The 22,419-nt window shown below is 39.3% G+C and overlaps 1 protein-coding gene across 2 annotated transcripts in view; it reads right to left on the bottom strand.

Moving 5' to 3' along the window:
* The window catches only part of nell2a (neural EGFL like 2a), a 163,759-nt gene that overhangs the window by 12,338 nt on the left and 129,002 nt on the right, over window positions 1-22,419 (bottom strand). For both annotated transcript variants that reach the window (XM_047354661.1, XM_047354669.1), the window contains exons 17-18: window positions 21,128-21,321; window positions 5,346-5,522 (exon numbers count right to left, since the gene is read on the bottom strand). In XM_047354661.1, coding sequence (XP_047210617.1) covers window positions 5,346-5,522; window positions 21,128-21,321 — 371 coding nt within the window. The remainder of the gene's footprint in view (window positions 1-5,345; window positions 5,523-21,127; window positions 21,322-22,419) is intronic.

Below are 22,419 nucleotides of genomic sequence, written 5' to 3'. Positions count from 1 at the left end.
ATCTAAGTTGTTGTTGTCTAAGATGTTGTTGTTTTTTTTTTGATCAGCTGTGGTTTTGACCTTGGACCTCTTCCATGGATGCAATTTTTTCCAAGCCTATTTCTGATTGTAGACAAATGACCATTGACCCTATTAGAAGCAAGTGAGGCCTGCAGTGATTTAGATGTTGTTTTGTGTTCCTTGGTGAGTCGTCAGTGCACTTTTGGAGTAATTTTGGTAGGCTGGCTACTGTTGGGAAGGTTCACCACCATTATTGGATAATACAGTAGCTCTCATTGTTTTCACTGGAGTCCTAGCGCTTTAGAAATGGATTTACTACTCTTTCAAAAATTAAACATGTCTTTTACTTTGTTGCTCATCTGTTCTTTCATTTCTGTAGATTGAGGGATGATGCTTGCTTTTCTAAACACCTTTTCACCTGTTAAAAAGCCAGGTTCTTTTAAAGTGATTTTGTTTTTATTCAACATGTCTGGCAGTAATCAGGCTTGTGTGTGGTTAGTAAACCAAAACTAACAATATGTGGTTAATCGCAGTTCAATTATAATTTGTTGGTGGTTTCTGGTTGGGATTGCATTTTTTTAAATAAAAAAACAATACAAAACTAGAAACCTGCAAGCAGCTTTGAAGGCCCTCGCACCCCTCAGCGCAACTCGGGCTGTTGAGCGACCGCAGGAGCCTGGCATCACCTCATACACGCCACCGACGATGACACTGCTTTACTTCAACACGTCGTCACTAAGTGGTACTGTGAGCAACATGTCATATGATCTTCGGTCATGCAGAGTTTCAGTCTGGCAAAAAGCATTCAAAATTTCGAGTAAATCTGACCTTCCAGATGGAAGCTGCACTCACTTGATTGTTTGTGGGCGGGGCTAAAACAACATCATCAATTGACTGTGTCAAAATGTCCATCATTAAGTCATGATCATGTATACTACATTTCAAGTGGATCCGATGATGAATGAGGGAGATATAGCCCTTGAAATGTCCTAGGGGGCGCTGTTGATCCAAATTCCAATGCAATCCAATAGAGCTGTTTGGGGGTTGACAAAGATCAAGCATATTGAGTTTGGAGTGAATCGGACCATGCATGTGTAATTGAGAGGCAAACGTATGGCCGTGGCATGACATCAGAATTTGCCACGCCATCATATTCACACCCTCCAGCTAAAGCAGTAAGTACTGTCGACTGTCTAAGAGCATAATGTTATCTGTTACTTGGGACAGTTTAACATTGATTAGGTGAAGAACATCAAACATTGATTCTCTAAAGGAAAACGGGACACTTTCTGTTGTCAGGGGGCGGGGCTTCGATGATGTCAGCATGTGATCAGTGAATATTGTTGAGGCCTAGAGGCAGATAAATCCCAGAAGGTTTCATTTGTCTGTGACTTTCCTTATAGGAGCTATATCAATGTAGTGTTTTATGGCGAGAAGTCATATTTTTGGGTTAAATTTGGTGAGTTTTGGGATATGGCAAAGTTTGGGATATTGCCCCGCCAAAAGTCCCCGGAAAAAAAGAATAATAAGAATTCGAGTGATTACAATAGGCCTTCGCAGCTGCTTTGCTGCTCGGGCCTAAAAATGCTTGATGTGTTCAAAAATGTAAGCGTGAAAAGCAAAACTGGAAGAAATGTTGTAAGGGGAAAAAACTTTTTTACATCAAATTTGCATGCAACCTGCAGAGGCCATATTCTTGGTTTCAAAACAATTGCATGTGCTAAGGATAGAAGGATTCACATCTTAGTATTAAGAACATGTTTTGCCCATCTGCAGGCTGTCACTGTGTATTTAAAGTTCCCCGCAGAGTTTGGACAGCCATTGCTCTGCTAAGTGTAGGAGCATTCAAGGTTCATTTCACATCCCTGTCACGGTACTGGAGCCATGGTACGAGATCGCAAGGGCTGCCTTCTCTTTCAAGTGCATACATGTGCGCATCCTTAATTGAGCGACTTTAATGTCTCTGCAAGCTCACCACCTGGACATCTGCAGGTTATGTGTTGACTTGCTGAGAGTTGTGGTGACATTTTCAAACATGTGTACGCTGTGTACATTCTGGTGTTTACACTGCATGTGTGCTCCGCTGTGGTGACAGGCAAGTCTGGCTTTCTCAAATATGTTTGTGTCAACACGTACAATTGCCTGCAGTGAGCATGGCTGCGGCGAGAGTGAAGCAGTGCGATCTCATTTTCAGCCGAGAGTGCCTCCCCGCTGCCTCTCAGCTGAGCTGTGATTTTCAGTGGCTCCTGTAATGGTGCACTGTAAGAAATCCAAAGAACAGCCTCGAGGTTCAGGCAGCAGGACAGCAGTACAACATAGGAGAGCACTGGGAAGGGAAGGTGGCTAGGAGAGGGGTTATTACCGGTTCTGGTTAGAGGGTAAATCTGTCAGACCAGAGAAAATGTCACGGTAGCTAAGCTACAAGCATGATTGTTATTAAAGGCAAGTGAGAGTGAACGAAAAAGAGAGAAAAAAAAAACGAGCTGTATAGTGCTGTCTGGGATTCAAAGTAAAGATGTTTTCTGAGTGCTTCAAGAAAGAAAATGAATGCCGAAGCTCAGCAGAAGAACAGTGATGTAATCAAAATTCATTCGTCCTACTTGTGTTTTATCACATTATGTCACATTCCACAAACAATGTATTTTATTGGGATTTTATACAAAGACCAACCCAAAGTAGGGTGAGATTGTAAATTTGAACGAAAATGACGGATGGATTTAAACATCAATCAAAAATAGAGCGAAAGGGCCCATGGTAACTCTGGAGAAGCGGTAGAGTTTCCATGCTCCGGTGGGATTATTTGTCCAGCCTAATATCACTTGTGGATGACACAAAGGTGGCCTTCATGGAAGAGTGGCAAGAAGAAAGATATTGTTGACAGAAATCCATAAGATGCCCTCCTTGAGGTTTGCCAGAGGCCATGTAGGTCTGATGTGACTAAATTGCTAAATAAAGGGCAAACCTGTTAAGAGGCTGAAAGAGAGTTAAGAATGGGGTGGAGGTTGACCACCCAGCAGAACAATGATCATAAGTGTACAGCCAGAGCAACAAAAAAATGGTTTTGATCCAAATTGCCCAAAGCCAGTCTTCAAGGGCCACTTCCTACATCTTTTAGATGTTGCTTGGATTTCAAACACTTGAATCAAAATAATGTTGTTCATTACCAGGCCTCTGCAGAGCTAGGCAACTTGCTGAGGTAGTAATTTAACCATCTGAATCAACTGTGTTGGAGCAGAACATCGAACACCTGCTGGGCACCACACCTATTGACTGGAGGTTAACACCACTGGTTTAGATCAAAGTATAATAATGTATTAGAATGAACCAGTCAATGTTGCAGCAAAATCTGGTTATACATCTACAGTAGGGTGACCAGAAATCAAAAAACCGAATGCAGGACAACAAGGATGGTTATGAGTGACATTGTGGGACACATTACCAACACTATGAATTGATGCAATCTGCTAGGTTTCCTTAGATAGAAAAACTCTGGAAAAACAAAACATTTTGTATAATAAACTGAATCTGAGTGCACTGTCTGATAGTTAGGAGTAATTAGAACGTATGTACCCGACTTGAAATCTGTATGATTCAATTGCATTGACTTTCTGAAGTGCCTTTAGATGACATGTGTTGTGAATCGGCGCTATATAAATAAACTGAATTGAACTCAAAACAATGAATTAGCACACGTTTGAAGAAAAAGAAAAAAAGAAAAATGCTTGACAAGATTTTTAAGTTTAACACTGTTAATCTCAGCTGCTGCTAGCTACCTTGTCTGTCTGCCAGTCATCTTTGGGTTTGAGTAAAAATGAGTCCATAGATCAGCAGGCAGCTTTTTCAGCTGTGCATTTCTTGTGCGACTCACTTTTACATTGTCACTTCACATCGTGCTCTCCTCCGTGCGAAATTGGAAAAATAACTTTGGCAAACTTCATAAAAATCCCTCAGAGATCACCTTCCACTGGCTTCACCCAGTTATAAACCATTTCAGTCTTTGTTGTAGCAGCAGTTTCTTTTCTGTGATATACTTTTCATTATATTCTGTATGCCTACTGATGTAGGCTAAACAAGAAAATCCTTTTCTTCTGTTTTATTTGACTAGCATTGTGGCGCGCAAGTTGGTCATGTCGTGGGATGCCGCTGCGTATTTTGACTGACAGTTGATACCGGTCTGTGATGATGACTGCAACTCTGCTTTTTTACATTTCAGAAAAGCTCCAGTAATTTTTTTGACTTATCAGAATTTGACCCAGTCAAATGCAGTACATTGTTTCTGTTTGAGAGACACCGGGACAGGAGTGAAAAATGCTGCACAGTCCGCACAAATCGGGACATCTGGTCACCCTAATCTACAGTACAGAGGGAGACTGAAAACATAAATACGTGCAGCACTTTTCCGATTTAGATTTTTTAAACATGTGAAAAGCCATGTGTCATTTCCCTTCCAGTTTACAAATTTGTACTAATTTTTGTCTCCCACATAAAATCCCAATAACATACCTTAGAGTTTGTGGCTGTAAGATGATAAAATGTGAAAAGTTCAATAGGCATAATAGTTTTGCAAGAGATGGTTTGCGAACACTATATACATATGGTCAGAAGGTACAAGGGTTTATGCTGAGTTAGAAAGATTTATTGGTTTTGCCAGTTTTATTGGGAAACACTTGCAACCTGTTTCCCTGTTGTCCAAACAACAGTCCTGTGTAAACTTTGGAAAAGGTCAGCACAGCAGAAGATGGGAACACAAAGGTAAATAGTCCATACTGTATGCCTTACTGTGAGAGCTTCATGGGGTGAACACTGTAATTTTGTTTGGCATGAGGAACAGGGGTTCTCAGACAGCGGAGGACACCAGAAAATACAAGAAACTCACTCTCAGCAAACACTCCTGAGTCAACATGAGCATATATCCTGTAAACTCATGAATAACACTCACAGTTGTACATTCCCACGCATGCTCAACCCTGGAAGAACCCTCAGTAAAACGTGTTGTTCCATGAATGTGGACTCTTTGTATTCACACAAATCAAAGCGATCACTCCTGTTATTTTCTTTTTTTTTGTACCACACAAAAACCAATCTTCCTTTTCTCCTCCCTGCAGCCTTCCTATTCACCTCTTAATCACTCTTTTCCTATAAAATATTTTTCCTTGACTTTCTTTTCACAACACATCTCTCCTTGATCAGCATTTCCATGGAGACTGGGGTATTTGTTGCATTTCTTGTGTGGGTGCTGCAGCACACTGATGAAATGTGTATGTTTTTTTTTTTTATTACACTGTCAACCCAAAATACCCTTCTGAATCCTGAGTTGGATATTTTATGAATGTTTATAAACCCACCAAGCACTGGCACTGCTGGCAGTTTTCCACCCATGTGTCGCCACTCCCATAGGTGAGCAGGCCATTCTGGTGCAGACACTGACTGCTAAGGCGTGGGTCGCACTCGGGGCAGCAGAAGAGGTCGGCGTTCGGGTTGTCGCAGTCGCACACCATCCTCCGACACATCACTTGGCCAGCCTGAGAGTGGAGCACAATGAAAACATTTCAACACAGGGTAATGCGCAGACATGATCAAACTATTCCACATGAAAAACACAAAGGCCTTTGTGCATTTGAGTCATTAAATATACATGTTCATGATAAATAATGCAATGAAGGTTAAGGAGTCTTCCTTAACCTTTCTGCTTCGGCCGTTTCGAAGCAGTGTTTTTCGTCCAAACTGTAGGGAAAGACAAACCAGACTGCAATGGCTTTAATAAAGGCTGATGCAGATAGTTCTCTCCTCTTCATGTTCATCAGTGTGCACTAAGCTGCCTTCAAACTGTCTAAATTTTAACTTATTGCTCCTGACAAATTGTCCTCTTCTCTTTTATATGCAGTACTGCCAGTGAGATGTCTCTAAAGCATAAAGGGAAAATTGTTTCCATCATTCATTCAGGCAATTCATTCAGGAAGAATTCAGGCAGACCTTTACAAAGACTAATAAAAAGAATGTGTATGTCAACTGACTCTATGTTGTTTGTTATTCTGCAGCTCTTTTCATCAAGACTCAAGGTCCATATTTGAAAAGTCACATGAAATCTTTCACATGCCAACAATGTATTGATGTTGCAGTTTAGATCTAGTTAAAGCAGAAAAGTTTATTCATATGTACTGTTCTGGACAGACGTTTACATGCATTTTTAATGGTGCATTTGAAAAATACCTTTTTCACTGTAATGCAATGAATTTAAATAAATAACAATGCACAGATGTTGATTGGTTTGTTTCTTCTGTACAGGGTCTAGATGATACATACAGGTCCTTCTAAAAATATTAGCATATTGTGATAAAGTTAATTATTTTCCATAATGTCATGATGAAAATTTAACATTCATATATTTTAGATTCATTGCACATTAACTGAAATATTTCAGGTCTTTTATTGTCTTAATACGGATGATTTTGGCATACAGCTCATGAAAACCCAAAATTCCTATCTCACAAAATTAGCATATCATTAAAAGGGTCTCTAAACGAGCTATGAACCTAATCATCTGAATCAACGAGTTAACTCTAAACACCTGCAAAAGATTCCTGAGGCCTTTAAAACTCCCAGCCTGGTTCATCATTCAAAACCCCAATCATGGGTAAGACTGCCGACCTGACTGCTGTCCAGAAGGCCACTATTGACACCCTCAAGCAAGAGGGTAAGACACAGAAAGAAATTTCTGAACAAATAGGCTGTTCCCAGAGTGCTGTATCAAGGCACCTCAGTGGGAAGTCTGTGGGAAGGAAAAAGTGTGGCAGAAAAGGCTGCCCAACGAGAAGAGGTGACCGGACCCTGAGGAAGATTGTGGAGAAGGGCCGATTCCAGACCTTGGGGGACCTGTGGAAGCAGTGGACTAAGTCTGGAGTAGAAACATTCAGAGCCACCGTGCACAGGCGTGTGCAGGAAATGGGCTACAGGTGCCGCATTCCCCAGGTCAAGCCACTTTTGAACCAGAAACAGCGGCAGAAGCGCCTGACCTGGGCTACAGAGAAGCAGCACTGGACTGTTGCTCAGTGGTTTAAAGTACTTTTTTCGGATGAAAGCAAATTCTGCATGTCATTCGGAAATCAAGGTGCCAGAGTCTGGAGGAAGACTGGGGAGAAGGAAATGCCAGAAGTCCAGTGTCAAGTACCCACAGTCAGTGATGGTCTGGGGTGCCGTGTCAGCTGCTGGTGTTGGTCCACTGTGTTTTATCAAGGGCAGGGTCAATGCAGCTAGCTATCAGGAGATTTTGGAGCACTTCATGCTTCCATCTGCTGAAAAGCTTTATGGAGATGAAGATTTAATTTTTCAGCACGACCTGGCACCTGCTCACAGTGCCAAAACCACTGGTAAATGGTTTACTGACCATGGTATCACTGTGCTCAATTGGCCCGCCAACTCTCCTGACCTGAACCCCATAGAGAATCTGTGGGATATTGTGAAGAGAACGTTGAGAGACTCAAGACCCAACACTCTGGATGAGCTAAAGGCCACTATCGAAGCATCCTGGGCCTCCATAAGACCTCAGCCGTGCCACAGGCTGATTGCCTCCATGCCACGCCGCATTGAAGCAGTCATTTCTGCAAAAGGATTCCCGACCAAGTATTGAGTGCATAACTGTACATGATTATTTGAAGGTTGACGTTTTTTGTATTAAAAACACTTTTCTTTTATTGGTGGGATGAAATATGCTAATTTTGTGAGATAAGAATTTTGGGTTTTCATGAGCTGTATGCCAAAATCATCCGTATTAAGACAATAAAAGACCTGAAATATTTCAGTTAGTGTGCAATGAATCTAAAATATATTAATGTTAAATTTTCATCATGACATTATGGAAAATAATTAACTTTATCACAATATGCTAATATTTTGAGAAGGACCTGTATACACACGCCCAGACGAATAGATGGTTTAAACAGAACTGAGTGCAACTGTATAGTACTATTTTGATGCAGATTTATAAGGATTTTAATGCAAGTGTCTGAACAAATGTTTGTATTTTCCTTTTCTACGAAGCATATTTATTTGCATAGTGAACAGGTTTGGAAACATTCTTAACTTTGCCTCGTCTGGGGTCTTTGACCTTGGTTTCCCCAAGTCACTTAGTTACGCCCCTCAATCTATTATCCAGCTGGGCCCAATCACTTCCAAAACAGTCACATGTTTACTCCCCTGCTCCTTAATCTGCTCAATACAACTAATTTTGACAGGCAGCACCTCAGTCTCTCAAATCAATTAAACAACTCATTTAATTAGGAAGTCATTTCTGTCCTGCTCCTTTGTAATCAAATGAATAATTTACCGCTTGATCATTCACTACCGACACTAATCCACTATAATCGCCTTCCACTACTCCCAGACACTCAGCATTAGGTGGAGTAAAGCACTGTAAATTTAGAGTGTGACATCTATGTGACCCGATAATGATGAAACAAAATATATCTGAGATGACAGAATGGGTTTTCTGGATCAGTTCTTCCCAGGTGTCTCATCACCTGGATAACAGGAAGTGATCAAAACAACGTCAGAAACCTGAGTCAATCAAACCTATCGAAAATATGACATGTACTGCATGCAGCTTCAAAATAGCATCACTGTCATGTCCCATCAATTTCCGCTGTTAACTGAGAGTCAAAAATAATTGGACAAATTTGCATAAGTGTAAATAAAAATTTGTTTTGAGAACATCTGAAAGCCACAGTTAGTCTTAGCTTTATACCAAGATTTCACACACATAAAGATCATGTGGACCTATTTCCATGCAAACCTCTAAATCTGTAACAACAAACATGGCTTAGAAGAGTAGAAGCAAAGCCACGATATTCAGTGCCGTCCTGCAGATGTGCAGTACTCATTTTAGCATTTAGCTCAGAGTATTCGGAAACGTCTCTTTACAAACGCTTGAAATAATATAAGATAATGTTTCCACTCCACTTGCTGTACTCCCTTCATAGAAAGTGATGTTCCTGTGAGCAAGTTCTCTGATTATTTATAATTATTCATGTAACTTTGGATTTGTCAGAACCAATTATGTGTTATCATGTCCCAAATGTAGTTAGGATATCTTTTAACAAATAATGCAGTCTGTCAATGTTAAATAAAGGAAGCTATGGACTAGTTTTGGGTATTCTGATGTTAAAATAATACTAAGTTGGGCTAATTGTGTATGTTATTTTACAATTTTTTTCCACTGACACATCTATTACATTAGATAAATAACTTATGATTCTTTTGCGAAGGGACAGCAAATTTTAATCTGGCACCAGCTGGCACCAAATGTTTGAATTCTTTTTGCACTTTTCCCTTATTTAATTTAATTTCCTTCCCTTTTATGTTAATTGACCTGAATGGCTTGTAAACAGGTGTAGACTGGTGGCTGATCTTTTACCAGCTTTGCTAATTGAAAAACCATAAACATACACACATGTTTTGGGCCAACTCATTCATTATTAAATGTAAGCCCCTAAAAAATGTTGTTCCTTAACTCTTTGTTGCTGCTGTATATCTGTTTTTTAATTTTGCCACATTTACTGGCAGATCCAAAAATGCATTTTAAGTCTATAGTTAAACGTACCCTTGATACCCTTGCCATATGTACATGCAAAGTGATTTAAATTTGATCAATATGTTCCTTCTGTCTGGAAATAGCAATATTTTTTAGAGTGGCCGAGCCAGGGGTCAGACTTGAATCTAATAAAGAATCTGTGGAGGGGGCTAAAAATTAGGTTGATGACAAGGTGGCCTTCGAGAGTAAAAGGCATTGAGTTAATCACAAAAGATTAATGATTAAAATTGCAAATGTCCACCATGCCAGTTTATCGTAAAAATTTCAATAAGAACAAAGAAAATATTTTTCTCCAAAATTATAAAATTTTTTCATGTGTTACTATCTCTTGAAGGGTGCCTGGGTAATTTCTATTTAGGAACAAACGTCTTAGTTGAATCAAAAAGAATTTCAAATCTAAATCTGCCAAGGGTAGGAATAATTTTGGACTTCACTTTAAATGCGAACATATTATACACATTTTGTGAAGCATCAAGCATCAAAATACAACTGCCTGCCCTGCTGTTAAAGCCGCTTTGAGCATTTTGGCATGTTGATGTGAGCGAATGTTTATTAGCACAGACAAAGAGTCTGCATAGGGTAGCATGAGAAGAAGCAATATCTTTATTGAGTCATTACTATTTAGCATTTAAATAAATTGCGTAGCAGTGGCTCATATATATATGGTAAATGTGGTGTCTCCAGGCTGTACTGCTCAAACCACAGGATGGATTTTTTTGGAAACCTCCAAAAAAAGGTCTGTGACAGTCAGTCTTGGTTCCAGATCAGATGTTTAAAAAGTCTTTACTTGCTTAAAACCACATATCTGCATATGGCATTGAAATTGCAAGAAGATGAGCAATACGCTGATGGGAGTATTGTTACACATGACCCAATTATTAGTGCCAGTTTAATAGTAAACACTTTCTGATTTGAGGTGTAGGTCATTTTGTTGTTCTAGCCCTATTCTAGGTTACACTTCAACTCTCCCACTCTAAATGTTCCACTAGATACCAGGGGGAACAGAAAAAGTTAGCTATTAATTATTGTGGGTTTGTTACTACAAGCACATTACATAAAACTCATTTTACCCACTGGTGATATAAAATATTTATTTGCACCACTTTAAGAACATGTAGTAACACTATCTGTTGAATTATTAACTATGGATGAGTGCAAACTGCAGTATAAATCTTTTTTTCCCCAGAAGGGCAGACGATAAAATGTAATTCGGTGTAAAGAACCTATACACTTCAATTAGTCTCCTTTGAAGATCTTACAGCAGCATGTTTACACTTCAGTTACAAAATTATAATTGGAAAGTTTTGCTGTCCATGACCCATACAATTATTGGCTTATAGGTGTCATGACATTACATTTTAAGTAGTAATTAAAGAGTTTTCTTAAATAAAAAGAAAGAAAGCCATAATTCATCCTCTTTTTTCAGTTAATGGCAAAATGTCAATTGTTGGGGAGGAGCACTTTTTTCATACAACAGAGGGAGATGACATTTGTAGCCGATAGGCCCTGTGGGGGCCAGCTTCAGTCACTTGGAAGAAAGAGCAGGTTTCCACTTGTTTTCTTTTTTGTAAGAAAACTGGAAAATGGAAAGAGGATAAAAAACTAAAGAAAAAAATATACTCCCAGAACAGCTTGATGCCCATACAGTAAAAATGATGGAAAAAGGGCATGCAAATAGATGTGAATAACATGCCTTTAGTAGACGGACATATGCCACAGGCTTACATTACACCTATGTCTAATCTTGATTTGTTATCTAAAATTCTTGACAAAAAAAAGGCTGTAATCAATTGTCTGAGCATTTACACAGCAATAAGACACATGGGTCATGTTTGTCTGAAAAAAATTCTACTTTGTTCATGCTAATAATAAATCTGCTTCACTTGTGAAATGCCACAAGGCTCAGTGCTTGGGCAATTTCTCTTTCTTTCATATAAACCTGTAACTTGTTAAATTATCAGACTTCATGCGATTATTAAGTTACTCAGCTATATTTATCCATAAATCCTTATGAATCCAGTCAGTAAGGCAGACTACAGGCCTGTCTTGAAGACATAAAAATTTAGATAACTTTTAATTTTCTGTTTTTAAATTTACACAACACAAAACGTCTCATGTTTGGACCAGAGCCACTGAATAACAAACTGCTTAGTCAGTTAGTTATCCTGGATGGCATTACATTGATCTAAATAGGGACATATCCTTTAAATCCCATACTACATAGATTTATAGGACTATCTTATTTCACTACTGCTGTATTGCAATTAGAAATATCCTATTTCAGAGAGATTCAGAAAAACAAATCCATGCTTTAATTAATTTAAGACTGAACTATGTTAAAGAGCCTTCAGATTGTACAAAATGGTGAAGCAAGGCTTCTTAAAATAATCAAAAAGAGATAATGTATTCCTCTTATTTTAGCTTCTCTTCATTGTCTCTCTGTTAAATCCAGAATAGTATTTCTGTTCTTACATATTAACCTCTAATAATAACCAAACTCCATAATACTGCATATCATATTGTTCCAGGTTTACTGGTTATTCCTATAGTTTTTAAAAGTAGAAATGGAGGCAGACCTTTTAGTTTTTAGACTTCTCTCCTATACAACCAGCTCCCAGTTTTTGCATTTGAGGCAGACAGCTTGTCTACTTTAAAGACAAGTCTTAGAACCTTCCTTTTTTAAAAATGTTATAGTTAGAGAGGAATAGGATATCCTGAACTATCTACATAGCTATGCTGCTATAGGCTTAGGCTTCTGGAAGACATACTGACCACTTTTCTGCTACCTTTTGCTTCTACTCTCCGATTATTTGTGATGTGCTGTAATTGCTGACATTAAGTTGATGCTCTCTATCTGTTTTTTCTCTTCATAGAAGCTGCACCTGGCCTGGCTGTTTAGCTTTGACACCTTCCTGGAGGGAGTCATCGGCTGAGCTGTTACCTCCAATAAATTCATGTTCTCTTTCTATAGATGATACAGTTGACGTGTCTAACCTTGTCTCTCTCCTAGACAAAGTGTTGCAGTTGGTAGCACTGTTGCCTTGCAGCAAGAAGGTCCTGGGTCCGACTCCTGGCCAGGGGTCTTTCTGCATGGAGTTTGTATGTTCTCCCTGTGTATGAGTGGGTTCTCCCCAGGCACTCCAGCTTCCTCCCACCATCCAAAACCATGACTGTTAGGTTAATTGATTTCTGTAAATTGCCCTTAGGCGTGAATGAGTGTGTGCGTGGTTGTTTGTCCTGTTGCCCTGCGATGGACTGGCGACCTGTCCAGGGTGTACCCCGCCTCCCGCCCATAGACTGCTGGAGATAGACACCAGCTTCCCCGTGACCCACTATGGAATAAGCGGTGGAAAATGACTGACTGAGATTTTACTACTAGCTCAGAGCTTCGGTGTGTTTCTTAGATAAAGCCTCTAAATGAGATGCTGCTTCCAATAAATTTTTACTTTTTCTTATGGAACAGTGTTTCTGCCTTTTTTTGCATATCTGCTCCATCTAGGAAGTAACACCCCATGAAACTTCACAGTGTTTCTAAACTTCTGATTAGTGAAAAGCATCACCCATCATCCTTTTTAGAAATACAGGTCCTTCTAAAAATATTAGCATATTGTGATAAAGTTAATTATTTTCCATAATGTCATGATGAAAATTTAACATTCATATATTTTAGATTCATTGCACATTAACTGAAATATTTCAGGTCTTTTATTGTCTTAATACGGATGATTTTGGCATACAGCTCATGAAAACCCAAAATTCCTATCTCACAAAATTAGCATATCATTAAAAGGGTCTCTAAACGAGCTATGAACCTAATCATCTGAATCAACGAGTTAACTCTAAACACCTGCAAAAGATTCCTGAGGCCTTTAAAACTCACAGCCTGGTTCATCACTCAAAACCCCAATCATGGGTAAGACTGCCGACCTGACTGCTGTCCAGAAGGCCACTATTGACACCCTCAAGCAAGAGGGTAAGACACAGAAAGAAATTTCTGAACGAATAGGCTGTTCCCAGAGTGCTGTATCAAGGCACCTCAGTGGGAAGTCTGTGGGAAGGAAAAAGTGTGGCAGAAAACGCTGCACAACGAGAAGAGGTGACCGGACCCTGAGGAAGATTGTGGAGAAGGGCCGATTCCAGACCTTGGGGGACCTGCGGAAGCAGTGGACTGAGTCTGGAGTAGAAACATCCAGAGCCACCGTGCACAGGCGTGTGCAGGAAATGGGCTACAGGTGCCGCATTCCCCAGGTCAAGCCAATTTTGAACCATAAACAGCGGCAGAAGCGCCTGACCTGGGCTACGGAGAAGCAGCACTGGACTGTTGCTCAGTGGTCCAAAGTACTTTTTTCGGATGAAAGCAAATTCTGCATGTCATTCGGAAATCAAGGTGCCAGAGTCTGGAGGAAGACTGGGGAGAAGGAAATGCCAAAATGCCAGAAGTCCAGTGTCAAGTACCCACAGTCAGTGATGGTCTGGGTGCCGTGTCAGCTGCTGGTGTTGGTCCACTGTGTTTTATCAAGGGCAGGGTCAATGCAGCTAGCTATCAGGAGATTTTGGAGCACTTCATGCTTCCATCTGCTGAAAAGCTTTATGGAGATGAAGATTTCATTTTTCAGCACGACCTGGCACCTGCTCACAGTGCCAAAACCACTGGTAAATGGTTTACTGACCATGGTATCACTGTGCTCAATTGGCCTGCCAACTCTCCTGACCTGAACCCCATAGAGAATCTGTGGGATATTGTGAAGAGAACGTTGAGAGACTCAAGACCCAACACTCTAGATGAGCTAAAAGCCGCTATCGAAGCATCCTGGGCCTCCATAAGACCTCAGCAGTGCCACAGGCTGATTGCCTCCATGCCACGCCGCATTGAAGCAGTCATTTCTGCCAAAGGATTCCCGACCAAGTATTGAGTGCATAACTGTACATGATTATTTGAAGGTTGACCTTTTTTGTATTAAAAACACTTTTATTTTATTGGTCGGAAGAAATATGCTGTGGTCATTTCCTGATCTCTGATTTGTACAAAGGTTTGAACTCTGGATATAAAATTGTCTGATTCCAATTTCTCTTCAAAACTAAGAATACCAGATTTCAAAGGTTTTTCTGCAATGAGCAGTTATTAATACTCAGACTAGTAGCAGAGACGATACAGGGATTTATTAATTTAAAACAAACACACATAAACTACAGTTGGCACTATGTTTTGTTTTAGTGACAAGCATAATTTGTGTTGTTAGCAACAGTCTGTGTGTATTCCCTAGAGAGTGCAGACACTTACCTTAACTCTAAAATTTGCAAAAAGCTGCAAGCATTTCCAAATCCACCATGTTTAATGACTGATAGAGCTTAGACGCATAAAAGGATTAAACAGTGCAACTTTCCTGCAATATGTTCGGCCTTTGTGGTATTTGCTAGAGAAAGCTCATGGTCACTTTACCAATTTGAGGAAATTTCCCTAAGGTGGTTGCAAATTGATATGCTGTGGTTGAACCGCATGTTTTTTGTGCCTAAAAAGATGAAACAACCAAAACCGCAAATGTTCCAAATGGTGAAGGAGCAAAAAAACCAATACCTGATAAATCTGACTAAACAGCTGATGTGCATCCACAGAAAAAAATCCTTCTAAAAATACATCTTACAGATTTCCTTCCTGTAACTTAACATATCAACACCTCATTAATGTTGAAAATAGCTAACTTTGAGTTTCCCACAGTAACAACTACCACAACAAGAGTTCTGCTGTCAGTGCAACCAGATGCTGCTTTCACTGATCAGAAAAAAAGATCAGATTTTTGAGTTTACAAACAGCTGGTCAAAAGTCAGGAAATAAAGAAAATATTGTTTGCTGAACAAAATTTTATAACAAGTAACAATATTTAACATGCTGTCGGTAAAACAAACAGTTAAGGAGGGCTAGCTGCCGAGAGTATTGAAAATAATTGTCTTGTTAATATGAACTTGTGAGACTTCTAATATCACTTTACAAACAAACCGAAGTGCAGGATAATATTTCTAAAAATAATTTTGTTTAATTTGGAACTCTTAAATTTAACTGTTTATTATGTTTATATTTTCTTAATTTGTTTCTGTCTACTTAAATCGTTTTAAATTGCATTTGGAAAAAAATGTGAAAGTTGTCATTTCCCTTTCAATTCAATTCGATTCAATTAAATTAAATTCAGTTTATTTATATAGCGCCAATTCACAACACGTTGTCTCAAAGCACTTCTCAAAAGTCAGGTACATACATTCCAATTAATCCTAACCATTGAACAGTGCAGTGAGATTCAGTTATTTATTCAAATTGGATAAAAAGTTTTTCTATCTAAGGAAACCCAACAGATTGCATCGAGTCAGAGATTTGTAGCATTCACTCCTCATGGATGAGCATGTAGCAACAGTTGACAGTCACTGGCGATGACTTTGCAGCAATCCCTCATACTGAGCATGCATGTAGCGACAGTGGAGAGGAAAAAACCCCTTTCAACAGGAAGAAACCTCCAGCAGAACCAGGCTCAGTGTGAGCGGCCATCTGCCACGACCGACTGGGGGTTTGAGAGAACAGAGCAGAGACACAAAGAGAACACAGAAGCACTGATCTAGGAGTCCTTTCTATGGGAAGGAAAAGTAAATGTTAGTGGATGTAGCTCCTTTAATCATTTCACCTAGAAAGAAAGAACAGACAAACTTTGAGCCAGTTTTCAAGGATAGAGTCTGAAAGAGAGCACATATAATTAGTTACAGTAAAAGCTCAGTCAATTGCTATATCTAGGAGAGAGAAAGGGTTAAACACTGAAAGATAGGGCCAAGTGGATCATCTGTAGAAGGTGAGCATTAAGTTGATGCCAGCAGAAGCTTGGACAATGCCCCTCTCCAGAAAGGTGTCACAGGTAGACACAGAGTCAGGCCAGGTGTAGCTTCTAGGAAGAGAAAAGAGAGAGAACATAAAGTTAAAATCTGAAATAACAGCAAATGATGAAAAATTTGAGAGTAGTGTGAGAATATAGCGAAGAGGGTGAAAGTGGTCATTATGTCCTCCAGCACCCTAAGCCTATAGCAGCATAACTACAGAGATAGCTCAGGATAACCTAAACCACTCTAATTATAAGCTTTATCAAAAAGGAAAGTTTTAAACCTAGCCTTAAAATTAGACAGTTTGTCCATCTAGAGCCCATTGATGGCCAATGTTATACTAAAAACCACAATGATTTGGTTACCTCTCACTGTCAGATTGACCATAACCATTGGAAAAGAGAGGGGGTCATTCAGGTAGTAGAAATGGAGGGTGTGTTTGCACCTCAACCATAACTGAGCCGGTTTTGGCTAAACCTGACTCCCCCTTACTCCATCCAACAGGGAGAGAAGAAGACGGAGGTAAAAAATAATGAAGATAGGTCAGGATAACCTATGCCACTCTAACTATAAGCTTTATCAAAAAGGAAAGTTTTAAGCCTAGCCTTAAAAGTAGACAGGGTGTCTGCCTCATGGACCAAAACCGGGAGCTGGTTCCACAGGAGAGGAGCCTGATAATTAAAGGATCTGACTCCCATTCTACTTCTAGAGACTCTAGGAACCACCAGTAAACCTGCAGTCTGAGAACGAAGTGCTCTGTTAGGAACATATGGAACAATCAGATCTCTGATGTATGATGGAGCTAGATCATTAAGGGCTTTATATGTGAGGAGGATCATTTTAAATTCTATTCTGGATTTAACAGGGAGCCAATGAAGGGAAGCTAAAGTAGGAGAAACACGATCTCTCCTTTTTAATTTTCATCAGAACTCTTGCTGCAGCATTTTGAATCAGCTGAAGGCTTTTAACTGCATTTTGTGGACATCCTGATAGTAACGAATGACAATAGTCCAGCCTTGAAGTAACAAGGTTAAGTAACAGGTTTTTTTTTTAAAGACTCCGATCCAAAGACAACAATTTTTGTCTTGTCTGAATTTAGAATCAAAAAATTTTAAGTCATCCAAGTTTTTATGTCTTCAAGACATGCTTGTAGTCTATCTAACTGGTTGGGCTCATTAGGATTTATGGATAAGTAAAGCTGAGTATCATCAGCGTAACAGTGAAAATGTATCCTATGCTGCCTGATAATTTGACCTATTGGAAGCATATATATAGTAAAGAGAATTGGCCCAAGTACTGAACCCTGTGGTACTCCACAATTAACCCTGGGGTTTAAAGATGATTTATCATTTACATGAACAAACTGGAATCTGTCAGACAAATAAGATTTAAACCAGCCTAGCGCTGTTCCCCTGATCCCTACAGCATATTCCAGCCTTTCTAAGAGAATATTATGATCGACTGTATCAAATGCAGCACTGAGATCTAACAGAACCAGTACAGAAACAAGTCCATTATCTGAGGCCATATGAATATCATTAGTGACTTTCAGCAGAGCTGTCAGGTCATTACTGTGTAAATGCTCACACATTTGATTAGCAACTATTTTCTCAAGAATTTTAGATAAGAATGGAAGATTGGATATAGGTCTGTAATTTTTCAAGTCATCTCGATTCAGCGAACGTTTCTTAAGTGAATGTTTAATTACAGCTACCTTAAAAGCCTGTGTTACATTTTCATTTACTAAGGATAGGTTAATCATACCTAAAATGGGGCTGGTAATCAGAGGGAACACTTCCTTAAATTATTTGGTTGGGATTGGGTCTAACATACAAGTTGAAGGTTGTTGGGACCCAGCCATGGATTTCAACATTAAAACTCCGGTACACACTTTTCTGGAACTTTCAAAATAAATTGCATTTAACTGACTTCCAGCAACTGAGGAAAAGGGGGTAGCAGCAGACTTCCCATGATGCCACTGTCTGAATAAGAGCACCCTCTCTCCAACAAGCCGACCTCTTCCACATGGCCTTCCAGGGGGAACGGATAGGGGAGACAAGCACGCTGATGTCTCTTTGCTGGCAAACAGACATAAACTCTTCAACTGGGTCCAAGGATGTCATACGATCAACGATGATATGCAAAGTTAAGTACGAATGAAATACTGTCTGTGTATCTGGTATTTTCATTCATGAACGGGGAAATTAAGGTGTAAGAATTGCTTACTTTCTCTCTGAGGCCTGCAGAAGCAAACTGTCCCAGAGAAGTCCCTACAGAGAAGCGGTCTCTACGAAGCCGAGCGGAGCGCTCTCCCAGTCTGGAAGGAAGACAGCAGAGACCGCATCACCGTGGTTACGGTAACGTGCAGTGTAGTTGGTGGACAGAACAGGCCGTCTTTCATCCACAGCCACGGAGGTTAGCTAGAAGCTAACCGTTTGTTCACAGACCGGCTGACAGAACAGCCGCCACTCCCCACAGCTAAGGAGGTTAGCTGTAGCTAACCGTTTAAAGACTGTGGACGTTTCTTCAAACATCTCCGCCTTGGACTTCGTTCCTCACCACAGTTCATGAGGTTAAGTGTTTGGGCAGAATAATATAGAAAGATTTAGATTGAAATGATCTAAACGTTTTTCATTTTATGAAGTTTGGTTTTGTTTGTGTTGAACTCAGCTATCTTGGTGCTAGCAGACGTGTTCGGTTGTGTTCTGTGTTTGTGGGTTTTTAAAGTTAAGACACACTTTATTAAAGGGTGATTTTAAACAGAAGATTGATCATAACGCACCATCTGCGCTTATACATTTTAACCCTTTTATCAACAGTAATTTGAATGGTGTGTGTTTGATTCTGGTGCTAAGCTATTAGCCTCCTTCGTTAGCCTAACTGCTAACAGCTAAGGACACCTGCTTGCTGCTAAATAATATTTACTCGGAAAGGTTTAGTTTTCAATCCAGTGTCCCTAACATAATTTTACTACATTTGATAACTAAATAAACACCATTAAGCCCCATTTCTCCAGAAAGATTTGGCTCTTTCCAAAATATTCCCTTAATAATATTTCTTCAAATATTATTTCAATAAAAAAAGGCAGCTAATGAGAATTCATCCAGAAGATTGGTTTTATTCAGCAGATCATTCTTTAAAACATTATTTTATTAAAATAATATTTTATCTGATCTTGCATTGTGAATGGTTGTCTAAAGGTATGCTGATTATTGCCTACGTTAGTTCCAAGACTAACTTAACTTCACTTCCAGATTCTTCAAGATAATCATTGGTTCTCAAACATAAACATTGTATGGTAATGTTGCATCACTCTTTTTGGTCATGGTTCTCAAACATCTTTAATCAACTTGTTTATATTGTACATAGCCCATTAGTCTTTCCTATTCTTTAATTCTGCTTGGTAGTTTAGTTGGATTGTTTTAGCATAGCAAAGAGTTTGTTGATTGAAATATATTAGACTTTGCGTTGACTTATTTTTGTTGATAAATTCTTGTACTTTAAGAAATTCTTTGAATTTATTCCATGTGTGTGCAGAGCTTTGCTGTTCAGTAATGTCAGAGCTCGTCTCACACCTTTCCATTTTGTCCTAATACCATTACTAGGCTGGTATTCACAGGACAACCCTTAACAGACCCGAAATATTATTTGATAAAATATTAATATTAAATAATATTCTCAGATTCATAATCCCAACAAGGTTTAGATGAAGCTAATATTTCTGATAACTCAGGAAGCTCCGCAGGATCAAAACACTCCAAACACAGATCAGGTTCTAGTTAGTTCCAATGTTGTCTCACTTGCTGAGGATGAAGTAATCATCTTCGGGAGTATGTCAAAGATTTTATTTTTAATAGAATCAATTTTATTTAAGAAGAATCCCATAAAGTCATGACTGCTGAGAGCTAAGTGAATGGATGGCTCAACAGAGCTATGACTCTGTGTAAGTTTAGCAACTGTACTAAAGAGAAACCTAGGATTATTCTTGTTCTCTTCTTTTAATGATGAGCAATAAGCTATTCTAGCTTGGCGAAGTGTCTTTTTATACAACAGTAGGCTATTTTTCCAGATTAAGTAGGAATCCTCTAGGTGTGTAGAGTGCCATTTTCTCTCCAATTTTCTAACATTGTGCTTTAAAGTACGCAGCTCTGAATTAAACCAGGGAGCTATCCTCCTGTGAATGATTACCTTCTTTTTCAAAGGGGCTGCATTGTCTAATGCATCACGCAATGATGAAGTAACACTATGAACAAGAGAATCAATTTGTGAAGGGGCAGAAACAAAATTATTGCCCTCCACTGTGCTTTTCTGTGATAATGAGGAAATTAAAAGTGGAACAGATTATTTAAAGGTTGTTACAGCATTGTCTGATAATGATCTACTATAATGAAATTTTCTTTCAGGTGTGGAGTACTCGGTTAAATTATGATCATAGTCATAGCCATAATAAAATCAATCATTATGATCGCAATAAGATATTTCAGGAGCCATAGTCATAAATATGTGCTTTAAATAAAATTAATCTGATTAGATACAAGGTTATTCCACCCTCAGAATCACACCAGCCCATGCCCCATGCTTGCTGTGAACATATGTCTCATGCCTCCATCTGTCCACTTGTTTAAGAAGCTCCATCTACCCCTATCTTTAATCTCTCTTTCCTCTCCATCTTGCCCTCTTTATTACCTGGCAGGAGCACACCGAGCACCTGTCGCTGTCCAGCACCCAGATCTGCCCACTGTGCTTGACCTTGTTGTCATGGATACAGTCGCCAGTGCAGTTATGCCCGTGGGGGCACCGACAGTCGTAGCCTCCCTCCAGGTTAAAGCACACTGTGTCGTTGGCGCAGGTGTTCCTCCCTGTCTTGCATTCATTAATATCTGCAGAGAGCACAAATAAATGGCATCATACATATGCTCTGTGCAAGTAAAGCTGTTTCTGTGCATGAGCTGTTTGAAAAAAAACAAAACATTAGAAAGCAATTAATTCTGCTTTGATGCAGGAGAGCAACACGGACACTTCAATTCTGCAGTGTGCGACAGCAACGTAACCCAAAAACCCACTTTGGTCAAACTCTGCTTCTGAGAGGTGCAGACAAGTTATTCATTTATTTTTTTATTTATTTCAGAGTGCTTTTAATGTGCATTCTTTCTCAGCCTTTTCAACCCCATTAGACAGCTAAGATGGGGTCAAATAATGGAGCAGCACCAGCACAATTGTTCCAGGCATTTCCTCCATGTTACTATTGATTGAGGGTCTCACTTCTGACAGCTCGACATGTCTTCCGACATACTAAATCAGAGAGAATGTTTCAAAAAGTGGACAGACTGCAGAAAGAAGAGACATTTTTGGGGGAAAGAAAAAAACACTTAAAAATGGCACACGTTTCCAAGTAAATCCTGAATCACAAACCATCAAAAAAGTTGACTGAACCTCTGGCTAGTGCAGCTATTGTGCCTCCTCAATTTCATAACTACATTACTGACACATTTCTGAAATTGAGACATTAAAACATTTTCTTAGTTATAAGCAAATCTCAAAGCAATTGGTTTTATAGAGCAAACAATTGAATGAATATATCACATGCGTGAATAATCAATAATCAAATGTATCCTTTTGTGACTGAATTCAGTTACAAAAGTTTAAATTTGCTGAACATTTTTTGAGTACCATGTCCTGTCCCATAGGGTTTTCAGTATGGCCATGAATAAAATAAGAAAATAAATTTAAATCAATTCTAAATAGGCATCAAACATGGCACAGTTGTGTTGCTGTTTTTGTTTTTTTAGATACAAGGACATTTCGACCCTTCATACCTTTCAACTTTAGATCATTTCCAACCAGACTCTCATGTATGAGCTTTCTGCCACGGGATGTATCATAACAACTGAGGATCAAGTCATACTGGCCAGGGGGACGTTTTGTACATGCAAGATGTTTTTATTTCCTAGATTCTACCTGGAGTCTACTGTAGGATA

Source organism: Girardinichthys multiradiatus, chromosome 2 (genome assembly GCF_021462225.1).
Source record: "Girardinichthys multiradiatus isolate DD_20200921_A chromosome 2, DD_fGirMul_XY1, whole genome shotgun sequence".
In the NCBI taxonomy this organism is placed as follows: Eukaryota; Metazoa; Chordata; class Actinopteri; order Cyprinodontiformes; family Goodeidae; genus Girardinichthys; species Girardinichthys multiradiatus.
Note: the sequence above shows the minus strand (reverse complement) of the source record. Positions and strands in the feature narration are given on the sequence as shown.